General features: G+C 44.5%; 1 protein-coding gene across 1 annotated transcript in view; it reads right to left on the reverse strand.

Moving 5' to 3' along the window:
* Nucleotides 1-19288, reverse strand: part of map4k5 (mitogen-activated protein kinase kinase kinase kinase 5) — a 114611-nt gene extending 95323 nt beyond the window's left edge. The window contains 4 exon segments of the mRNA XM_064927048.1: nucleotides 3003-3093; nucleotides 12647-12704; nucleotides 17953-18237; nucleotides 19117-19288. Of these exon segments, the coding sequence (XP_064783120.1) occupies nucleotides 3003-3093; nucleotides 12647-12704; nucleotides 17953-18060 (257 nt within the window). The 5' untranslated portion in view covers nucleotides 18061-18237; nucleotides 19117-19288.
* Nucleotides 19289-19843: the final 555 nt, after the last annotated feature.

Here is a 19843-nt window from a genome sequence, read left to right on the forward strand (position 1 = left end):
CCATAATGACCTCTGTAGAAGAGGATAAGTTTATTAGAGTTACAAGCCTTGTTAATTGCAGCCCAAAAAAATGCTTCAGAGTTCAAGTAACAGACAAACATCAACTGTTCAGAGGAGACTGTGTGAAATCAGACCTAAATGGTCGAATTACTGCAAAGAAACCACTACTAAAGGAACAAGAAGAAGAAGACTTGCTTGGGCCAAAAAACACGAGTAATGGACATTAGACTGGTGGAAATCTGTCCTTTGGTCTCATGAGTCCAAATTTTAGATTTATGGTTCCAACCGCCGTGTCTTTCCGAGACGCAGAGTAGCTGAACGGATGATCTCCGCATGTGTGGTTTGAAGCAAGGAGGAGGAGGTGTGATGGTGTGGGGGGCTTTGCTGGTGCCACTGTCTGTGATTTATTTAGAATTCAAGGCACACTTAACCAGCATGACTACCACAGCATTCTGCAGTGATACACCATCCCATCTGGTTTGGACAATGACCCAACACACCTCCAGGCTGTGTAAGGGCTATTTGACCAAGAAGGAGAGTGATGGAGTGCTGCATCAGATGACCTGGCCTCCACAACTGAGATGGTTTGGGATGAGTTGGACCGCAGAGTGAAGGAAAAGCAGCCAACAAGTGCTCAGCATATGTGGCAACTCCTTCAGGACCGTTGGGAAAGCATTCCAGGTGAAGCAGGTTGACAGAATGCAAGGTTGTCATCAAGGCAAAGGGTGGCTACTTTGAAGAATCTAAAATATATTTTTCGTTTAATACCCTTTTGGTTACTACATGATTCCATGTGTGTTATTTCATAGTTTTGATGTCTTCACTATTATTCTACAATGTAAAACATTCGTAAAAAAATAAAGAAAAACCCTTGATTGAGTAAGTGTGTCCAAACTTTTGACTGGTACTGTAAGTATTCAGACCCTTTACTCAGTACTTTGTTGAAGCACAATTGGCAACGATTACAGCCTCCAGTCCTCTTCGGTATGAGGCTACAAGCTTGGCACACCTGTATTTGGAGAGTTTCTCACATTCTTCTCTGCAGATCCTCTCAAGCTCTAAGGTTGGATGGGGAGCATGGCTACCCAGCTATTTTCAGGTCTCTCCAGAGCTGTTCAATTGGGTTCAAGTCCAGACTCTGGCTGGGCTACTCAAGGGCACTCAGAACCTTGTCCCGAAGCCACTTCTGATGACTTGTCAGAGAGACCATCAGGTTCTTGATTACCTCCCTGACCAAGGCCCTTCTCCCCCGATTGCTCAGTTTAGCCGGGCGGCCATCTCAAGGAAGAGTCTTGGTGGTTCCAAAGTTCTTCCGTTTTTGACCTCATGGCTTGGTATTTGCTCTGACATGCACTGTCAACTGTGGGACCTTATGTAGACAGGTGTGTGCTTTTCCAAATCAAGTCCAATCAATTGAATTTACCACAGGTGGACTCCAATCAAGTTGTAGAAACATCTCAGGGAGGATCAATGGAAACAGGATGCACCTGAGCTCCATTTTGAGTCTCATAGCAAAGGGTCTGAATACTTATGTAAATTAGTTAAGTCTATCATCATGGCTGGCACCACTTGGCAGGGCTGTACTAAGGTCACTCAGCTACAGACCTTCACCTGCCGACGTCACTCAGCTACAGACCTTCACCTGCCGACGTCACTCAGCTACAGACCTTCACCTGCCGACGTCACTCGCTACAGACCTTCACCCCCTGACGTCACTCAGCTACAGACCTTCACCTGCCGACGTCACTCGCTACAGACCTTCACCCCCTGACGTCACTCAGCTACAGACCTTCACCCCCTGACGTCACTCAGCTACAGACCTTCACCCCCTGACGTCACTCAGCTACAGACCTTCACCTGCCGACGTCACTCAGCTACAGACCTTCACCCCCTGACGTCACTCAGCCACAGACCTTCACCCCCTGATGTCACTCAGCTACAGACCTTCACCTGCCGACGTCACTCAGCTACAGACCTTCACCTGCCGACGTCACTCAGCCACAGACCTTCACCCCCTGACGTCACTCAGCTACAGACCTTCACCTGCCGACGTCACTCAGCTACAGACCTTCACCTGCCGACGTCACTCAGCTACAGACCTTCACCTGCCGAAGTCACTCAGCTACAGACCTTCACCTGCCGACGTCACTCAGCTACAGACCTTCACCCCCTGACGTCACTCAGCTACAGACCTTCACCCCCTGACGTCACTCAGCTACAGACCTTCACCCCCTGACGTCACTCAGCTACAGACCTTCACCCCCTGACGTCACTCAGCTACAGACTGCTAGAAGGTATTGAGGTAGCTCTGGGCTCCTGGTATTGAGTGTGGCCTTGGCTCTTACCAGAGGTAGCTCTGGGCCCTTGGTATTGGAGTGTGGTCTTGGCTCTTACCAGAGGTAGCTCTGGGCCCCTGGTATTGAGTGTGGTCTTGGCTCTTACCAGAGGTAGCTCTGGGCCCCTGGTATTAAGTGTGGTCTTGGCTCTTACCAGAGGTAGCTCTGGGCCCCTGGTATTGAGTGTGGTCTTACCAGAGGTAGCTCTGGGCCCTTGGTATTGGAGTGTGGTCTTGGCTCTTACCAGAGGTAGCTCTGGGCCCCTGGTATTGAGTGTGGTCTTACCAGAGGTAGCTCTGGGCCCTTGGTATTGGAGTGTGATCTTGGCTCTTAACAGAGGTAGCTCTGGGCCCCTGGTATTTAGTGTGGTCTTGGCTCTTACCAGAGGTAGCTCTGGGCCCCTGGTATTGGAGTGTGGTCTTGGCTCTTACCAGAGGTGGCTCTGGGCCCCTGGTATTGAGTGTGGTCTTGGCTCTTACCAGAGGTGGCTCTGGGCCCCTGGTATTGAGTGTGGTCTTGGCTCTTACCAGAGGTAGCTCTGGGCCCCTGTTATTGGAGTGTGGTCTTGGCTCTCACCAGAGGTAGCTCTGGGCCCCTGGTATTGAGGGTGGTCTTACCAGAGGTAACTCTGGGCCCCTGTTATTGGAGTGTGGTCTTGGCTCTCACCAGAGGTAGCTCCCGAAGTAGGCCACTATGTTGTGGTGCATGCATTCCTTCACCATGAAGATCTCCTGCTGGATGATGGAAAAGTCATCCCCTGGAAGCAGAGAGACAAACGCAGCCAAATCAGATGTACAAAAACACACAGACAGAGAGACACGCAGAGAGAAAGACAATAATATTCCCATTTGAGTAATGATAGGCCTTGACAGAACTACAGCAACAGCAAACCATACTGTTATCCTTCTAGACTTCATATTGCAACAGTGACTATCCTTCTAGACTTCATATTGCAACAGCGACTATCCTTCTAGACTTCATATTGCAACAGCGACAATCCTTCTAGACTTCATATTGCAACAGCGACTATCCTTCTAGACTTCATATTGCAACAGCGACTATCCTTCTAGACTTCATATTGCAACAGTGACTATCCTTCTAGACTTCATATTGCAACAGTGACTATCCTTCTAGACTTCATATTGCAACAGTGACTATCCTTCTAGACTTCATATCCTTCTAGACTTCATATTGCAACAGTGACTATCCTTCTAGACTTCATATTGCAACAGTGACTATCCTTCTAGACTTCATATTGCAACAGCGACTATCCTTCTAGACTTCATATTGCAACAGTGACTATCCTTCTAGACTTCATATTGCAACAGTGACTATCCTTCTAGACTTCATATTGCAACAGTGACTATCAGACCATAAATATTATTTACATTTACATTTAAGTCATTTAGCAGACGCTCTTATCCAGAGCGACTTACAAATTGGTGAATTCACCTTCTGACATCCTTCTAGACTTCATACTCAGTGGAGGAAAAGTTAAACACGTTGAACTGGACACCCACAATATTTGACAGATCACTAAATCTTTCCCCTTGCCTTGCCAAGCTCCAAACCACAGACCATTTTACTCCTCCGTTTCAATATGACTGGACAAATGACTACTTGTACAGGTTTATCATAGCACAGCACGCAGCATTTAAACTAAAACCATGTCCTATATACTATCACGTACAGTGTTCACGTAATATCTAGTGCAGACAGTCTGACTCGCTTGAATTCCATGAAATACACACTTAAAGAGTGTTTAGCTAGCTTCTAGCTGCTGTAAATAATAAAAGTACCACTACTACCACTGTAACATCTACACTGGGTATCGGTTTAGTTGTGTGGACTTAATGCATCCCTTTATTTATTATAATATATAATTCTATATTCACATATTCATATTTCACCCCTTTCGGTAACAGGAAGTAGGAGTCTAAAACTACGCACTGCAGCGACACCATCTGCTCTCAAGATGGCGTGTGAGACAGAGGTGTGCATCTCAACTGGCACCTTATTCCCTTCCCTATGGGCTCTGGCCAAAAGTAGTGCACGATACAGGGAATAGGGTGGCATGTGACAGTCTCCTTCTTGGGTCTGTCTCTGGCTAAGAGACCGTGCCCTGGAACATACCAACAAGGGAGCTAGTGGGATACCAACCGGGGCGCTAGTGGGATACCAACCGGGGCGCTAGTGGGATACCAACCGGGGCGCTAGTGGGATACCAACCGGGGAGCTAGTGGGATACCAACCGGGGCATACCAACCGGGGGGCTAGTGGGATACCAACCGGGGGGCTAGTGGGATACCAACCGGGGGGCTAGTGGGATACCAACCGGGGGGCTAGTGGGATACCAACCGGGGGGCTAGTGGGATACCAACCAGGGGGCTAGTTGGATACCAACCAGGGGGCTAGTTGGATACCAACCAGGGGGCTAGTTGGATACCAACCAGGGCATACCAACCGGGGCACACCAACCAGGGGGCTAGTTGGATACCAACCGGGGCACACCAACGGGGGCCTAGTGGGACACCAACCGGGGGCTAGTGGGATACCAACCGGGGGCTAGTGGGATACCAACCGGGGGCTAGTGGGATACCAACCAGGGGGCTAGTGGGATACCAACCGGGGGCTAGTGGGACACCAACCGGGGGGCTAGTGGGACACCAACCGGGGGGCTAGTTGGACACCAACCGGGGGGCTAGTTGGACACCAACCAGGGGGCTAGTTGGACACCAACCAGGGGGCTAGTTGGACACCAACCAGGGGGCTAGTTGGACACCAACCAGGGGGCTAGTTGGACACCAACCAGGGGGCTAGTTGGACACCAACCAGGGGGCTAGTTGGACACCAACCAGGAGGCTAGTTGGACACCAACCAGGGGGCTAGTTGGACACCAACCAGTAAAAAGAGCAGCATAGCAACAAGCTGCAGTAGACTTTGCTCAAGGGAGAGTACATTTCTCAAGTAAAAAGTTTGCTGCCTTTGGACTAGGGGGGTGTGCACGGTTAGTTGAATATTCAAACGAATATCAGTGTTCGAATACTAGTGTGAAAAATTATAGGCCTAATTTAAAAACACTGAAAAGGCTTATTCTAAATTAAATAAATAAAAATATCCATGTGACATTGTTACATTACAATGGATATACGGTACGTTGACATTTTAAATTATTAATTGAATAAAACAAACTTGTCCAATGTAGTTAACCACTAGGCTGCCCTGCCGCCCGAGAAAAATAAATTAAAAGATTGGGTAGCCTTCACGTGTGTAGCTTGTTGTTTAGGGGCGGCAGGGTAGCCTAGTGGTTCAAATCCCCAAGCTGACAAGGTACAAATCTGTCGTTCTGCCCCAAAACAGGCAGTTAACCCACTGTTCCTAGGCCGGCATTGAAAATAACAATTTGTTCTTAACTGACTTCCCTAGTTAAATAAAGATTAAAAAAATAAAAATCTTGGCCCAGCAAAGAGAGTGTAGCAACTCTACCGTGACAGACAATCACTATTTACTGCTGCAGAAGTGATACTTTGCCTTCATTTTTTCGATTTGGTCAGGGGGGAGAGGGACAGGTCTAGCCTGGTCCCAGATCTGTTGTCTCCTCCTATAGCCTGGTCCCAGATCTGTTGTCTCCTTCTATAGCCTGGTCCCAGATCTGTTGTCTCCTTCTATAGCCTGGTCCCAGATCTGTTGTCTCCTTCTATAGCCTGGTCCCAGATGTGTTGTCTCCTTCTATAGCCTGGTCCCAGATGTGTTGTCTCCTTCTATAGCCTGGTCCCAGATGTGTTGTCTCCTTCTATAGCCTGGTCCCAGATGTGTTGTCTCCTTCTATAGCCTGGTCCCAGATGTGTTGTCTCCTTCTATAGCCTGGTCCCAGATGTGTTGTCTCCTTCTATAGCCTGGTCCCAGATGTGTTGTCTCCTTCTATAGCCTGGTCCCAGATGTGTTGTCTCCTTCTATAGCCTGGTCCCAGATGTGTTGTCTCCTTCTATAGCCTGGTCCCAGATGTGTTGTCTCCTTCTATAGCCTGGTCCCAGATGTGTTGTCTCCTTCTATAGCCTGGTCCCAGATGTGTTGTCTCCTTCTATAGCCTGGTCCCAGATGTGTTGTCTCCTTCTATAGCCTGGTCCCAGATGTGTTGTCTCCTTCTATAGCCTGGTCCCAGATGTGTTGTCTCCTTCTATAGCCTGGTCCCAGATGTGTTGTCTCCTTCTATAGCCTGGTCCCAGATGTGTTGTCTCCTTCTATAGCCTGGTCCCAGATGTGTTGTCTCCTTCTATAGCCTGGTCCCAGATGTGTTGTCTCCTTCTATAGCCTGGTCCCAGATGTGTTGTCTCCTTCTATAGCCTGGTCCCAGATCTGTTGTCTCCTTCTATAGCCTGGTCCCAGATCTGTTGTCTCCTTCTATAGCCTGGTCCCAGATCTGTTGTCTCCTTCTATAGCCTGGTCCCAGATCTGGTGTCTCCTTCTATAGCCTGGTCCCAGATCTGGTGTCTCCTATAGCCTGGTCCCAGATCTATTGTCTCCTATAGCCTGGTCCCAGATCTGTTGTCTCCTTCTATAGCCTGGTCCCAGATCTGTTGTCTCCTTCTATAGCCTGGTACCAGATCTGTTGTCTCCTTCTATAGCCTGGTCCCAGATCTGTTTTCTCCTTCTATAGCCTGGTCCCAGATCTGTTTGCTGCTCATTGTCAAGCAAGTGACAAGGGAGTTGGTATGATAGCACTAACAGACTGGCACCAAGGAGATAAAGAGGACCGGTTCACAGACAGGGTGGGTTTGAAAATGGGGAAGATGAAGAGCTGGGCCAGTATTAAAGTGTCTTAGAGGAGAAGTGCTGATTTAGGATCAGCCCCCCTCCTGTCCATATAATCGTATTCATAACCCCTCTATGCTTTTATGGATACAGCACTGACGTTCCAGTGGGGAACATTTTGAATAGAAGAGGACATGACTTAAAAAAGAGAGTCTGGGGCCTCCCGGGTGGTGCAGTGGTTCAGGGCGCTGTACTGTAGCACCACCTGTGCCAACAGAGACTCTGGGTTCGCGCCCAGGCTCTGTCATAACCGGCCGTGACCGGGAGGTCCGTGGGGCGACGCACAATTGGCCTAGCGTCGTCCGGGTTAGGTAGGGAAATCCTTGTCTCATCGCGCACCAGCAAATCCTGTGGCGGGCCGGGCGCACTGCGCGGTAACCAAGGTTGCCAGGTGCATGGTGTATCCTCCAACACATTGGTGCGGCTGGCTTCCGGGTTGGGATGCGCACTGTGTTAAGGTTGGGTTGTGTATCGGAGGACGCATGACTTTCAACCTTCGTCTCTCCCGAGCCCGTACGGAAGTTGTAGCGATGAGTCCAGATTGTAGCTACTAAACAATTGGATACCACGAAATTGGGGAGAAAAAGGGGTAAAAATTCACAAATTAGCAGCCCTGTCTATTGAAGTGAAAACGTCCTCCTGTGGGCTCTGTGACAGGCAAATAGCACACTATTCCTTGTTAAAAACCCATTTAAAAAAAAAACAACTGCGAGAGCAAGGTAAAGCTGTGGTGTGAATGGCCCATCTACGTTAGCGAGCTAGAGAAACAAACAAGCTTTATGAATAGCTCTCATTACTGAGAATCACCCGGCGAAGCTCAATTTAACGCTAAGCTTTAAATCCTCTTAGCAGTACTGTAACGCTCTCGTCTCTACTGACACTAGACAGACACATACACTAAATCTACTACACTACTCCATCCTCAAGACAAGAGGGGCTTCACAGTTCAGTGTTTTTACTGGCAGAAACTGAGGAATTCTACAGAAACCAGTAACATGCATAACAACTGCTAGAAATGGGCTAATGTAGTAGTACCATTCACATAAAGCACTTCTGAGATGGCTTACATTTATAGGAGGTGAGTCCATAGGCCTACAAATAGAGGTAAGAGCCTAATGTCAATACAACAGCCGTTCTTATTGCCCAGAACTGTAAATGTCTTGTTTTATCAGGGCAGAGATCACCTGTTGACCCTGCCATTATAGATTTAGAGCAAATAAGTGGTCAGGGAAACATAAACATTTGAGCAAGAGGCCCATTTCAGTGAGTTATTGGAGACGCCGAAGAGCACAACAAGGTCTTCCTCCATATGGCACCCTACTCTCTAATATAATATATATATTTCTTAAACAGTACCACATCTAGAGGGAATAGGGAGACGCAGAGAGCGACCAACAAGTAAAACGACCCGCAAATGTTCTCATGTTGCTGGAAGCCTCAAAGACAGGTCACTTCCTGTCAGAATGAGCACTTCCCTAAGAGATTAAGAAACCAGTTGTGAGTCTTAAACGGCACCCTAGTACCTATGGGGGCTCTGGTCAAATGACTGCACCCTATTCCCTATGTAGTGCACTACATAGGGAATAGGGTGCAGTCTTTGGACGTAGGCACCAGCTCTGCCTCCGCACCAACCACATGACCTTTTAAGAGACCATGTTGTTTCTCTCACACCTCTCGTCAGCGTAGATTGTGCAGGAACACAAACGATACATTATTTGAAACTTTTATAGCGCTTTTCAAATTCAATTTCAAATGGCATTACAATAAAATAAAAACATTGAAATGCTGGAGATTGAAATCCTCTAGGCGGCTTCAGAGGAAGTTTCACCGACAAGCAATTTTCAATCATTTTTAAAAAATGAAAGAAAAGAGAATCTCCTTATCTGAACAGAAGCATACGATTCCCTTGGTTACTGACAATCTCATGATGTGACATTATGGTCATAATGTAAGAAAACACTTGAAGCATTATTTCTTGGACAATTGTGCTTTTGGATGGCAATTTGAGAAATGGCACTAATTTCCCCACTGTAAAACAGTATATCGGTAAAGTTTTGTATACAGGTTAAAAAATTTAAAAAAATTCATTTAAAAATTTAAAGAGCCGTTTGAAAGATATGACAAATAGAAATCAAACCGGATGGACATCGGAAATAGATGGGAGAGGTTGATGGTAGAGGAAGGACAGGAGAAAAAAAATGAACAAAATAGAACTATTGTAAAATAGACTGTCCATGAAATGTATAAAGTACGGATGAGCTGAAAATACAGGCCCCAGCACTGATGTTCACTAGTTGGGAAAATTGGGGGAAGGGTTGGAGGGTAATAGAGAAAACTTTATTTTATTTTTTAAGATGTAAATATATTTATGTGTATGTACAGTTGAAGTCAGAAGTTCACATACACTTAGGTCGGAGTCATTAAGTCTCGTTTTTCAACCACTCCACAAATTTCTTGTTAATTAACAAACCATAGTTTTGGCAAGTCGATTAGGACATGCATAACACAAGTCATTTTTACAACAATTGTTAACAGACAGATTATTTCACTTATAATTCACTGTATCACAATTCCAGTGGATCAGAAGTTTACATACACTAAATTGACTGTGCCTTTAAACAGCTTGGAAAATTACAAAAAAAATGTCATGGCTTTAGAAGCTTCTGACAGGCTAATTGACATCATTTGAGTCAATTGGAGGTGTACCTGTGGATGCATTTTAAGGCCTACCTTCAAACTCCGTGTCTCTTTGCTTGACATCATGGGAAAATCAAAAGAAATCAGCCAAGACCTCAGAAAAAAATGGTAGACCTCCACAAGTCAGTTTCATCCTAAGGAGCAATTTCCAAATGGCTGAAGGTACCACGTTCATCTGTACAAACAATAGTACGCAAGTATAAACACCATGGGACCACGCAGCTGTCATCCCGCTCAGGAAGGAGACACGTTCTGTTTCCTAGAGATGAACATACTTTGGTGCGAAAAGTGAAAATCAATCCCAGAACAGCAGCAAAGGACCTTGTGAAGATGCTGGAGGAAACATGTACAAAAGTATCTATATCCACAGTAAAACGAGTCCAATATCGACGTAACCTGAAAGGCCGCTCAGCAAGGAAGAAGCCACTGCTCCAAAACAGCCATACTAAAGCCAGACTACAGTTTGCAACTGCACATGGGGACAAAGATCGTACTTTTTGGAGAAATGTCCTCTGGTCTGATGAAACAAAAATAGAACTGTTTGGCCATAATGACCATTGTTATGTTTGGAGGAAAAAGGGGGACGCTTGCAAGCCGAAGAACACCATCCCAACCGCGATGCACGGGGTGGCAGCATCATGTTGTGTGGGTGCTTTGCTGCAGGAGGGACTGGTGCACTTCACAAAATAGATGGCATCATGAGGAAGGGAAAGTATGTGGATATATTGGAGCAATATCTCAAGACATCAGTCAGGAAGTTAACTTCTTTGGGATAGGGGGCAGCATTTTCACTTTTGGATGAAAAGCATGACCAGAGTAAACGGCCTCCTCCTCAGTCCCAGATACTACGCAGGCAAAAACCTGAGAAAAAATCCAAGTAGGAAGTGGGAAATATGAGGTTTGTAGTTTTTGAACTCAGCCCTATCGATGTACACCAATGTAACAGTATAACTTTCATCTGTCCCCTCGCCCCTACCCGGGCTCAAACCAGGGACCCTCTGCACACATCAACAACAGTCATCCACGAAGCATCGTTACCCATCGCTCCACAAAAGCCGCGGCCCTCGCAGAGCAAGGGGAACCACTACTTCAGGTTTTAGACCTGAAGTGACCTAGTGAATGACCTGCTGGGACCAAAGTAACAAAGCCTACCATCAGCAAGGGCATTGAAGATGAAACGTGGCTGGGTCTTTCAGCATGACAATGATCCCAAACACACCGCCCGGGCAACGAAAGGGTGGCTTCGTAAGAAGCATTTCAAGGTCCTGGTGTGGCCTAGCCAGTCTCCAGATCTCAACCCATAGAAAATATTTGGAGGGAGTTGAAAGTCCGTGTTGCCCAGCAACAGCCCTAAAACATCACTGCTCTCGAGGAGATCTGCATGGAGGAATGTGCCAAAATACCAGCAACAGTGTGTGAAAACCTTGTGAAGACCTATAGAAAACGTTTGACTTCTGTCATTGTCAACATAGGGTATATAACAAAGTATTGAGAGAAACTTTTGTTATTGACCAAATACTTATTTTCCACCATAATTTGCAAATAAATTCATTAAAAATCCTACAATTTTCAGGATTTTTTTTCTCATTTTATCTGTCATAGTTGAAGTGTACCTTTGATGAAAATTACAGGCCTCTCATCTTTTTAAGTGGGAGAACTTGCACAATTGGTGGCTGACAAAATAGTTTTTGCCCCACTGTATGTATGTATATGTGTGTAAGTATGTATGTGTGTATATATGTGTGTATATGTATGTATGTATGTATGTATGTATGTATGTATGTATGTATGTATGTCAGAAGGTGAATTCACCAATTTGTAAGTCGCTCTGGATAAGAGCGTCTGCTAAATGACTTAAATGTAAATGTAAATGAATGTAAATGAATGTAAATGAATGTATGTATGTATGTATGTATGTATGTATGTATGTATGTATGTATATGTATGTATACATACACATACACACACACAACCGGTCAAAAGTTTTACAACATCTACTCATTCAATGATATTTCTTTATTTGTACTATTTTCTACATTGTAGAATAATATTTTATATATCATAGAATAATAGTGAAGACATCAAAACTATGAAATAACACATATGGAATCATGTAGTAACCTAACAAGTGTTAAACATATAAAAGTATATTTTTATATTTCAGATTCCTGAAATAGCCACCCCTTTGCCTTGATGACAGCTTTGCACACTCTTGGCATTCTCTCAACCAGCTTTATAAAAGGTACCTGGAATGTATTTCAATTATCAAGTGTGCCTCCTTAAAATGTTAATTTGTGGTATTTCTTTCCTTCTTAATGCATTTTATTTAACCTTCATTTAACGAGGCAAGTCAGTTAAGTTGTACCTAAGGTAAACTAAACTATTCACTGTCATATTTATACAGGATATAGTTTTTTTTGGTGGATATTGGGCTCCCGAGTGGCGCAGAGGTCTAAGGCACTGCATGTCAGTGCTCGAGGCGTCACTACAGACCCTGGTTCGATTCCAGGCTGTATCACAACCGGCCGTGATTGGGAGTCACATAGGGCGGCGCACAGTTGCCCCAGCATCATCCCGGTTTGGCTGGGGTAGGCCGTCATTGTAATGAAGAATTTGTTCTTAACTGACTTGCCTAGTTAAATAAAGGCCACATTTAAAGAAAATATCCTGTAAACCACCAATAAATGTTCTTAAATAATGTTTAATATTTTGAGTTTCTTTATATCCTTCAGAGTTAATTCAAAGGGTCATTTTCATGCATATTAGTAAGTAGAGAGGAATTGTAGTTATATCCAACTCACCTGGCTCCAGTTTAATAATCTTGACAGCAGCAAGCTCTCCCGTTTGGATGTTTCGAGCCTGAAAGAGAGAGAAGAGAGTGTGGACCGGGGAGCCAGTCATTGTTGGGGAGTGGGAAGTGAAAAATAGTTCAAACTGTAAAATTACGTTACTGTATATCCCTATCTATTAGTCACTAGTTAGTTTGGTTCAAATGGGGCTGCGGTTCTTCATACCGGTACTGACCAAACCAGAGAGACATCACCAGACAGTCCAGCATTAGGTCATGATTCAGTGTTTCCATCTGGAGGAAGTAGGTCGCCATCAACCTCAAATCCAGCTCAAAACGCTAGGCTAGGCTATGTCTCCTAAAGGCGTCCTCGTACAGAGCATTCAATGGGGCTGCGGTTCTTCATACCGGTACTGACCAAACCAGAGAGACATCACCAGACAGTCCAGCATTAGGTCATGATTCAGTGTTTCCATCTGGAGGAAGAAGGTCGCCATCAACCTCAAATCCAGCTCAAGACGCTAGGCTAGGCTATGTCTCCTGACCAAAAGGCATCCTCGTTCACAGAGCATTCTAAAGGCGTCCTCGTACAGAGCATTCAATGGGGCTGCGGTTCTTCATACCGGTACTGACCAAACCAGAGAGACATCACCAGACAGTCCAGCATTAGGTCATGATTCAGTGTATCCATCTGGAGGAAGAAGGTCGCCATCAACCTCACATCCAGCTCAAGACGCTAGGCTAGGCTAGGTCTCCAAAAGGCGTCCTCGTACAGAGCACTCGGGAAAGTATTCAGAACCATTAACTAGTTCCACATTTTGTTACGTTACAACCTTATTCTAAAATGGATTAAATCCTATTTTTCATCAATCCACACAATACCTCATAATGCTGAAGCAAAAACAGGTTTTTAGAGATATATATATATATCTATGTTTTTTTTTACAAATGATCACATTTACACAAGTATTCAGCCCATTTACTCAGTACTTTGTTGAAGCACCTTTGGCAGCGATTAGCCTCACATCTTCTTGGGTATGACGCTACCTGCTTGGCACACCTGGATTTGGGGAGTGTCTCCACTTTCTTCTCTGCAGATTCTCAAGCTCTGTCGGGTTGGGATGGGGAGCGTCGCTGCAAAGCTATTTTCAGGTCTCTCCAGGGATGTTTGATCGGGTTCAAGTCCGGGCTCTGGCTGGGTCACTCAAGGACATTCAGACTTGTCCCGAAGCCACTCCTGCGTTGTCATGGCTGTGTGCTTAGAGCCGTTTTCCTGTTGGAAGGTTAACCTTCGACCCATTCAGAGGTCCTGAGTGCTCTGGAGAAGCTTTTCATCAAGGATCTCTGTACCTCTTTCCCTCGATCCTGACTAGTCTCTCAGTCCCTGCCGCTGAAAAACATCCCCACAGCATGATGCTGCCACCAAGATTCACCATAGGGATGGTGCCAGGTTTCCTCTAGATGTGATGCTTGCATTCAAGTCAAAGAGTTCAATCTTGGTTTCATCAGACCAGAGAATCTTGTTTCTCATGGTCTGAGAGTCTTGAGGTGCCTTCTGGCAAACTCCAAGCGGGCTGTCATGTGCCTTTTACAAAGAAGTGGCTTCCGTCTGGCTACTCTACCATAAAGGCCTGATTGGTGGAGTGCTGCAGAGATGGGAGAACCTTCCAGAAGGACAAACATCTCCACAAAGGAACTCTGTCAGAGTGACCATTGGGTTCTTGGTCACGTCCCTGACCAAGGCCCTTCTCCCCCAATTGCTCAGTTTGGCTGGTTGGCCAGCTCTAGGAAGAGTCGTGGTGGTTTCAAACTTCTTCCATTTAACAATGATGAACGCCACTTTTCTTGGGGATCTTCAAATGGCACAGAAATGTTTTGGTACCCTTGTGCCTTGACACAAGCTATGTCCCGCCACCCCCACGGCCATGCCCCGCCACCCCCACAGCCAAGCTCCACCACCCACACGGCCAAGCCCCGCCACCCCCACGGCTATGCCCCGCCACCACCACGGCCAAGTCCACCACGCCCCCACACACACACACACACAGCCAGCCAGTCCCACCACCCCCACAGCCAAGTCCCACCACCCCCACACAGCCAAGTCCCCCCCCCCCCCGCACACATCTCCCTCACTGGTATTGCACTCTGATAGAGATGCTCAGTCTACTTTCATTGAATTTCCACAAAGGGAGGATCCATCGCTCCAAGAGGTCCAGGAACTACCGTCCTCTTCAAACTGGTGTGACATTTCTCAAATTGAAGTTTGCACATTACAACAAAATCTGAATGAGCAAAATATTGTTGGTTTAATCTTCAGTACTGACCCCCCACCCCCCCCCCCCCCCCACACACACATTTATAGACTTGAGACAATAAACAGACAGAGATAGATGAAAGTCCAGGGATAGAATTGAAGGATTTTGGGCACTGGCAAACCTGGCTAGTAGACCACAATGTTATCTACATTATAAAAACCTGTGCCATGAGATATCTTAAAAAGACCCAAGTGTACTGTCTGGCAGACCAGTTGGGAACATTTTCTACAAAACTGGTCTGATAAGTACTAGCTTCGGGCGAGCTTAAAATGTCCATCCCTGGATGAAACACACTCTTCATCAAAAGAGAGAAGAGCCGAGTAACAAAACAACCAATCAAACTCAACCCTCATGGGTTTACTTCCTGGTCCTCTCAATTTGACGAATAATCTCTGTCACATGGGGCGGCAGGGTAGTCTAGTGGTTAGAGCGTTGGACTATTAACCGGAAGGTACAAAATCAGTCGTTCTGCCCCTCAACAAGGCAGTTAACCCACTAGGCCGTCATTGAAAATAAGAATTTGTTCTTAACTGACATGCCTAGTTAAATAAAGGTAAAGTTTTTTTTAAACAAATCGGTGCCCTACAGCAGACCAAGGTCATTGTTTACGGGGAGGACTTTTCAAATTTGAAGTATTTCCCACTGTCAGTATGGCTAAGAACACTCCCATTCTGGGCACATGTTTAGACAAGGACCTGGTCGTATTTCACTCTGCCTGCCGTAGTCCCGGTTTGCATGTCAAATGGTACCCTATTCCCTAATTTAGCCCTAAGTGTCCTGGTCAGAAATAGTGCACTAAATTGGGAATAGGGTGCCATTTGGAACTTGGCTTGCGTGTTCACGGCTCTGGGGAAAATACCAGGCACTGCATTCCACCAGTGGCCTGCCTCGGCTGTGGGGGCTCTGTGTCTGGGGTGGGACTAGCCTTCCACAGATTACTTTGTGAGGCGAGGGCTTGACAGACTGGCTGCTTCAACTATCACACACTGGAGCAAATTGGTAGCCAAGTCATCCATTACAAAGAGGTAAACAAGAACACTTAATAAAAAATAAAGAAAAAAAAGAGGAAAAAAGTTTAAAATGCAACTGTCTGCACACTTGTGATTTTGAACTTGGGAACAGACAGGAAAATGTCTAGATTGGAAGGCTCAAATCCAATCTAATAAATTGTCCCTTTGTTAATACTCTCTCCTCATAGCTTTGCCAGGAAAATGAGAAACTGGCGCTGGATCGCACCTATCTTTCCCTACCAATCCATCTAACTTCTACTTTAGCCACATGCTCCAACAAACAATAACTGAGGTGGGGGGGGGTTGCAGTACAATGCTTTATTACATGGGTCATTTCCCAAATGGCACCCTATTCCCTAAATAGTGCACTACTTTACCAGGGCCCAAAGTGCTCTGGTCGGAAATAGTGCACTATATAGAGAATATGGTGCCATTTGGGAAATAAGACCCTATTCCCTAAATAGTGCACTACTTTACCAGGGCCCAAAGTGCTCTGGTGAGAAATAGTGCACTATATAGGGAATATGGTGCCATTTGGGAAATAACCATGGGTTACAGATGCATCCAACAATAAATAAGTCTGGTGGTCCATACTGGGGAAACTAAATACAACACAGGGTTACTATGATAAATGACCTGACAAAGTTAATGTTTTTCTGGCAGCGAATAACATCAGAAAGGCATAGGGTTGCCCAAATGAATCCTTCTTCCCAGTTCTAAAGCAGTGTACTGTGTATATCATCGCTACCATAGAATGATTCTGGTTTCTGACTGTACATCCAAGTATGTGGAACTGCTAAGCAATGTTCTGACAACATCATCGAAACATACGAAAGACCTTCAGAGTAAAGATATTGGTTCAATCCAACGGTGTAGCTACTATCTGATATAAAAATAGGTTAGATGTAAAAACTTCTATTCAATGTCGTTGCTACATCACGTGTGGGATTGTCCTTGTTGCACATAAAAGACAACAACAACAAAAACAGGAAATCAGCTCCAAGTGATGTTTTTAATTTAAGAAATCTGTTCATGTATTCCCACGCAATAGTAGAAATACACGACGTGAAATTGTACAAATGTAAGCAAGGTTTGAAATGACTGTTTTAGTCAAATATTATATCTGTTTGTGGCTTCTTGCGGTCAATTTGCAGTCTACAAATGATTTGTAATTATGTTCCGCCCCAACTCACCCTCCAACTATCCGCTCAAGAAAAAAAAAGAAGAAGAAAAATAATCTAGTGGAAGATCCCTGGGGGAGACTGCCGTGTCCTTCAGCTACTGTATTTGGAACCCACAACACCAGAGCGATAACATGGTGGGCAGATGGTACACGCATTAGGAGTAAATGAAAGGTAAATGAAAGGTAAATGAAAGCCTTTGTGGTAGGCGACTCACCACTCTAAATAAATGCTCTATAAAACTTCACAAGACAGGTCCCGTCAAAACAGGCAAAAGTGAATTAAGAAAAATGGATAACTAAGAGCTTGATAACATACCTAGGTATATGTTTCCTATTGACGTCAGGCGGCAAAAACATAGTTTAAAACCGATAACAAAATACTTCACATGCCATGTAGATGAGCATTCACTTTAGTTTCCATTCAAACACTAAACTGTCCCTTTAACTACTGGCAAACTGACAACAGTAAAGGTTCAGTGCTTTGCATCGAGGTGCTAGTAGGCTATACAACATACACACCGCCATCGCACAACTTTACTAACATCTTGGATATAAAAGCTTTAACACATTGAGAGAAAGAGAACTGAACTACGGGCCTGGGGGAGTGAAATCCTACCTTGACAACTTCATGTCAGTAACTCTGGCCAGATTTCAATAGGAATTGGATAGGGGATAGAAGCAGTCAAGCACAGGCATCTCGTGGCTCCCAACAGATGTGCGCGCTTGTTTTGGTTAGACAGAGATCTAAATTCAGAACACCCAAATCTAATACAGACTGTTTATTCAGTTTGATGGTAGCTTAAAAAAATACCTTGTACACATCTCCATATGTTCCGCTCCCAACTCGTTGAATAAGCTCGAAATCCTGCTGTGGGTTTTTTCTTTGAATTTCTCCACTAGGTCTTGGAAAGATATCCATAGCAGCGAGCTAATTGGTTGGATAGCTTGTCAACACCTAGCTACTTTACATTTAGCTAGCCAGTTAGCTTGTGTAAAATACACGTCACTATCATTCGAGGAGTACTTCAAGTTGTGATAACTTGCTTCTCTAAAGCTGCAGAAGTGTTGCTTCCAAATCTGGCCTCTGGTCCATTTCCTGCCAATGAGACAGAGAAGAAAAGTTAATGAGGAAACCTCGAGCTAATAGCTTGGTGCCTTGAACTGCACACACACACACACAGTTGTTAAATACTGCACAATTTAATCACTTTCCCACCAGCCCCCCCCCCCCCCCCACAAACACGTTAAAATTACACTATAAATTGTACTAATGTTATAACGTTCATTATACTTTGAGATTTACTTTATGTTCGTATTCTTATGTTTTGTCATTTATTTTTGTTGTTGCATTGTTGAGAAGGTACGTGCAAGTAAGCATTTCGTTGGACGTTGTATAGTAAGTTATACTATGTGTATCCTGTACATACTACCGTTACTAATGAAACTTTAAAAAGGTAGCTACAAACCACAGGTATAATTTCACAACAAAGACCGTCAAGAATCAACTGATTTGCTGACCAGCCGGTTAGGTGGAGGATAGCAAGCTAGCTAACAGTAACTAACTTCCAAACGGCTAACGTTAGCTTACGGAAAAAAGTCAGCAGATAAACAATATAGATTGACCATTGAATGTATATAACGTTATAGTTCAACAAAATTGCTTAACCCTCTGCAACGTTAGTTAATCAAATTAGCTGGTTACTATAGCTACCGGAGCGATATTATTAAACTTTTTTCCAAAACACGTAACGTTAGCTAAACGTCTGGTTTTCATCCTTCTTCTTGAATAAAAAGACTAATTCAGAAAATGGGACACCAGACGAGTGCAATTAACTACCATGTAGAAACTAACAAGTGTTTCGGCCTTCCACTCCATGACCAAGAATAGTCAGCCTTGCTAGCTATCTATTTAGCATACCCCGCAACTAACATGCGCTAACTAGCCGTTAGTTAATCCAACGTCTGCTCCACTTACCAATTACTCCATATACGTTTGACATACAAAAAGTCATATGTTCAATTCCTTTTCATCCCCCCCCAAAAAAACAAAACAATAAAACATAAAAGTATTATTTATTCCTCAGAGAAAGTGTAAACTTCTTGCTGGCTGCTCACTCAGCAACGGCACAAAAAAAAACGTATCTCGGCTGGAAGTCCCAACCTCACGTTTTCGACGTTATCACGTCATTTCCTCCTGTTGACAGTACGAGCTGCTACTAACGAGGAGAAATGTATTTTATTGTCACCCATGCGTTCAACTGTAAACGCTAACTAGATTACAAGAATAACAACAACTAACATCATTGAATCGATCAAAAAAAATCTATTTGAAAGCATTGTTTTTGTCCAGACGAAATGACTGTCACTCTGATATATGACGTGCGACTACTGCCACCGAGTGATGCAAGCAAGCAACTGTAACAGAGAAGAATAAAACTAGAAATTCCTGTAGAAATTACAACTAAAATTAGAAATTAATTTGGGATCTTCTGTGATGAGACCATTCATATTTAATCGTTGAATTGTATTATTTTTTAGAGTGGTAATTACACTTTCTTCTTCAGCTCTCTACTCTACTCACATATTTTCATAAATATTTTCCAACCTCATATTTAAAAAGCTCCCAGTTATTACTGTATGAATTGTCATTTAAAGTTATAAGTATTGTGAGGTGTCCTCAAATCTTTCTTTTTTTGACTCTC

Source organism: Oncorhynchus masou, chromosome 21, assembly GCF_036934945.1.
Source record: "Oncorhynchus masou masou isolate Uvic2021 chromosome 21, UVic_Omas_1.1, whole genome shotgun sequence".
In the NCBI taxonomy this organism is placed as follows: domain Eukaryota; kingdom Metazoa; phylum Chordata; class Actinopteri; order Salmoniformes; family Salmonidae; genus Oncorhynchus; species Oncorhynchus masou.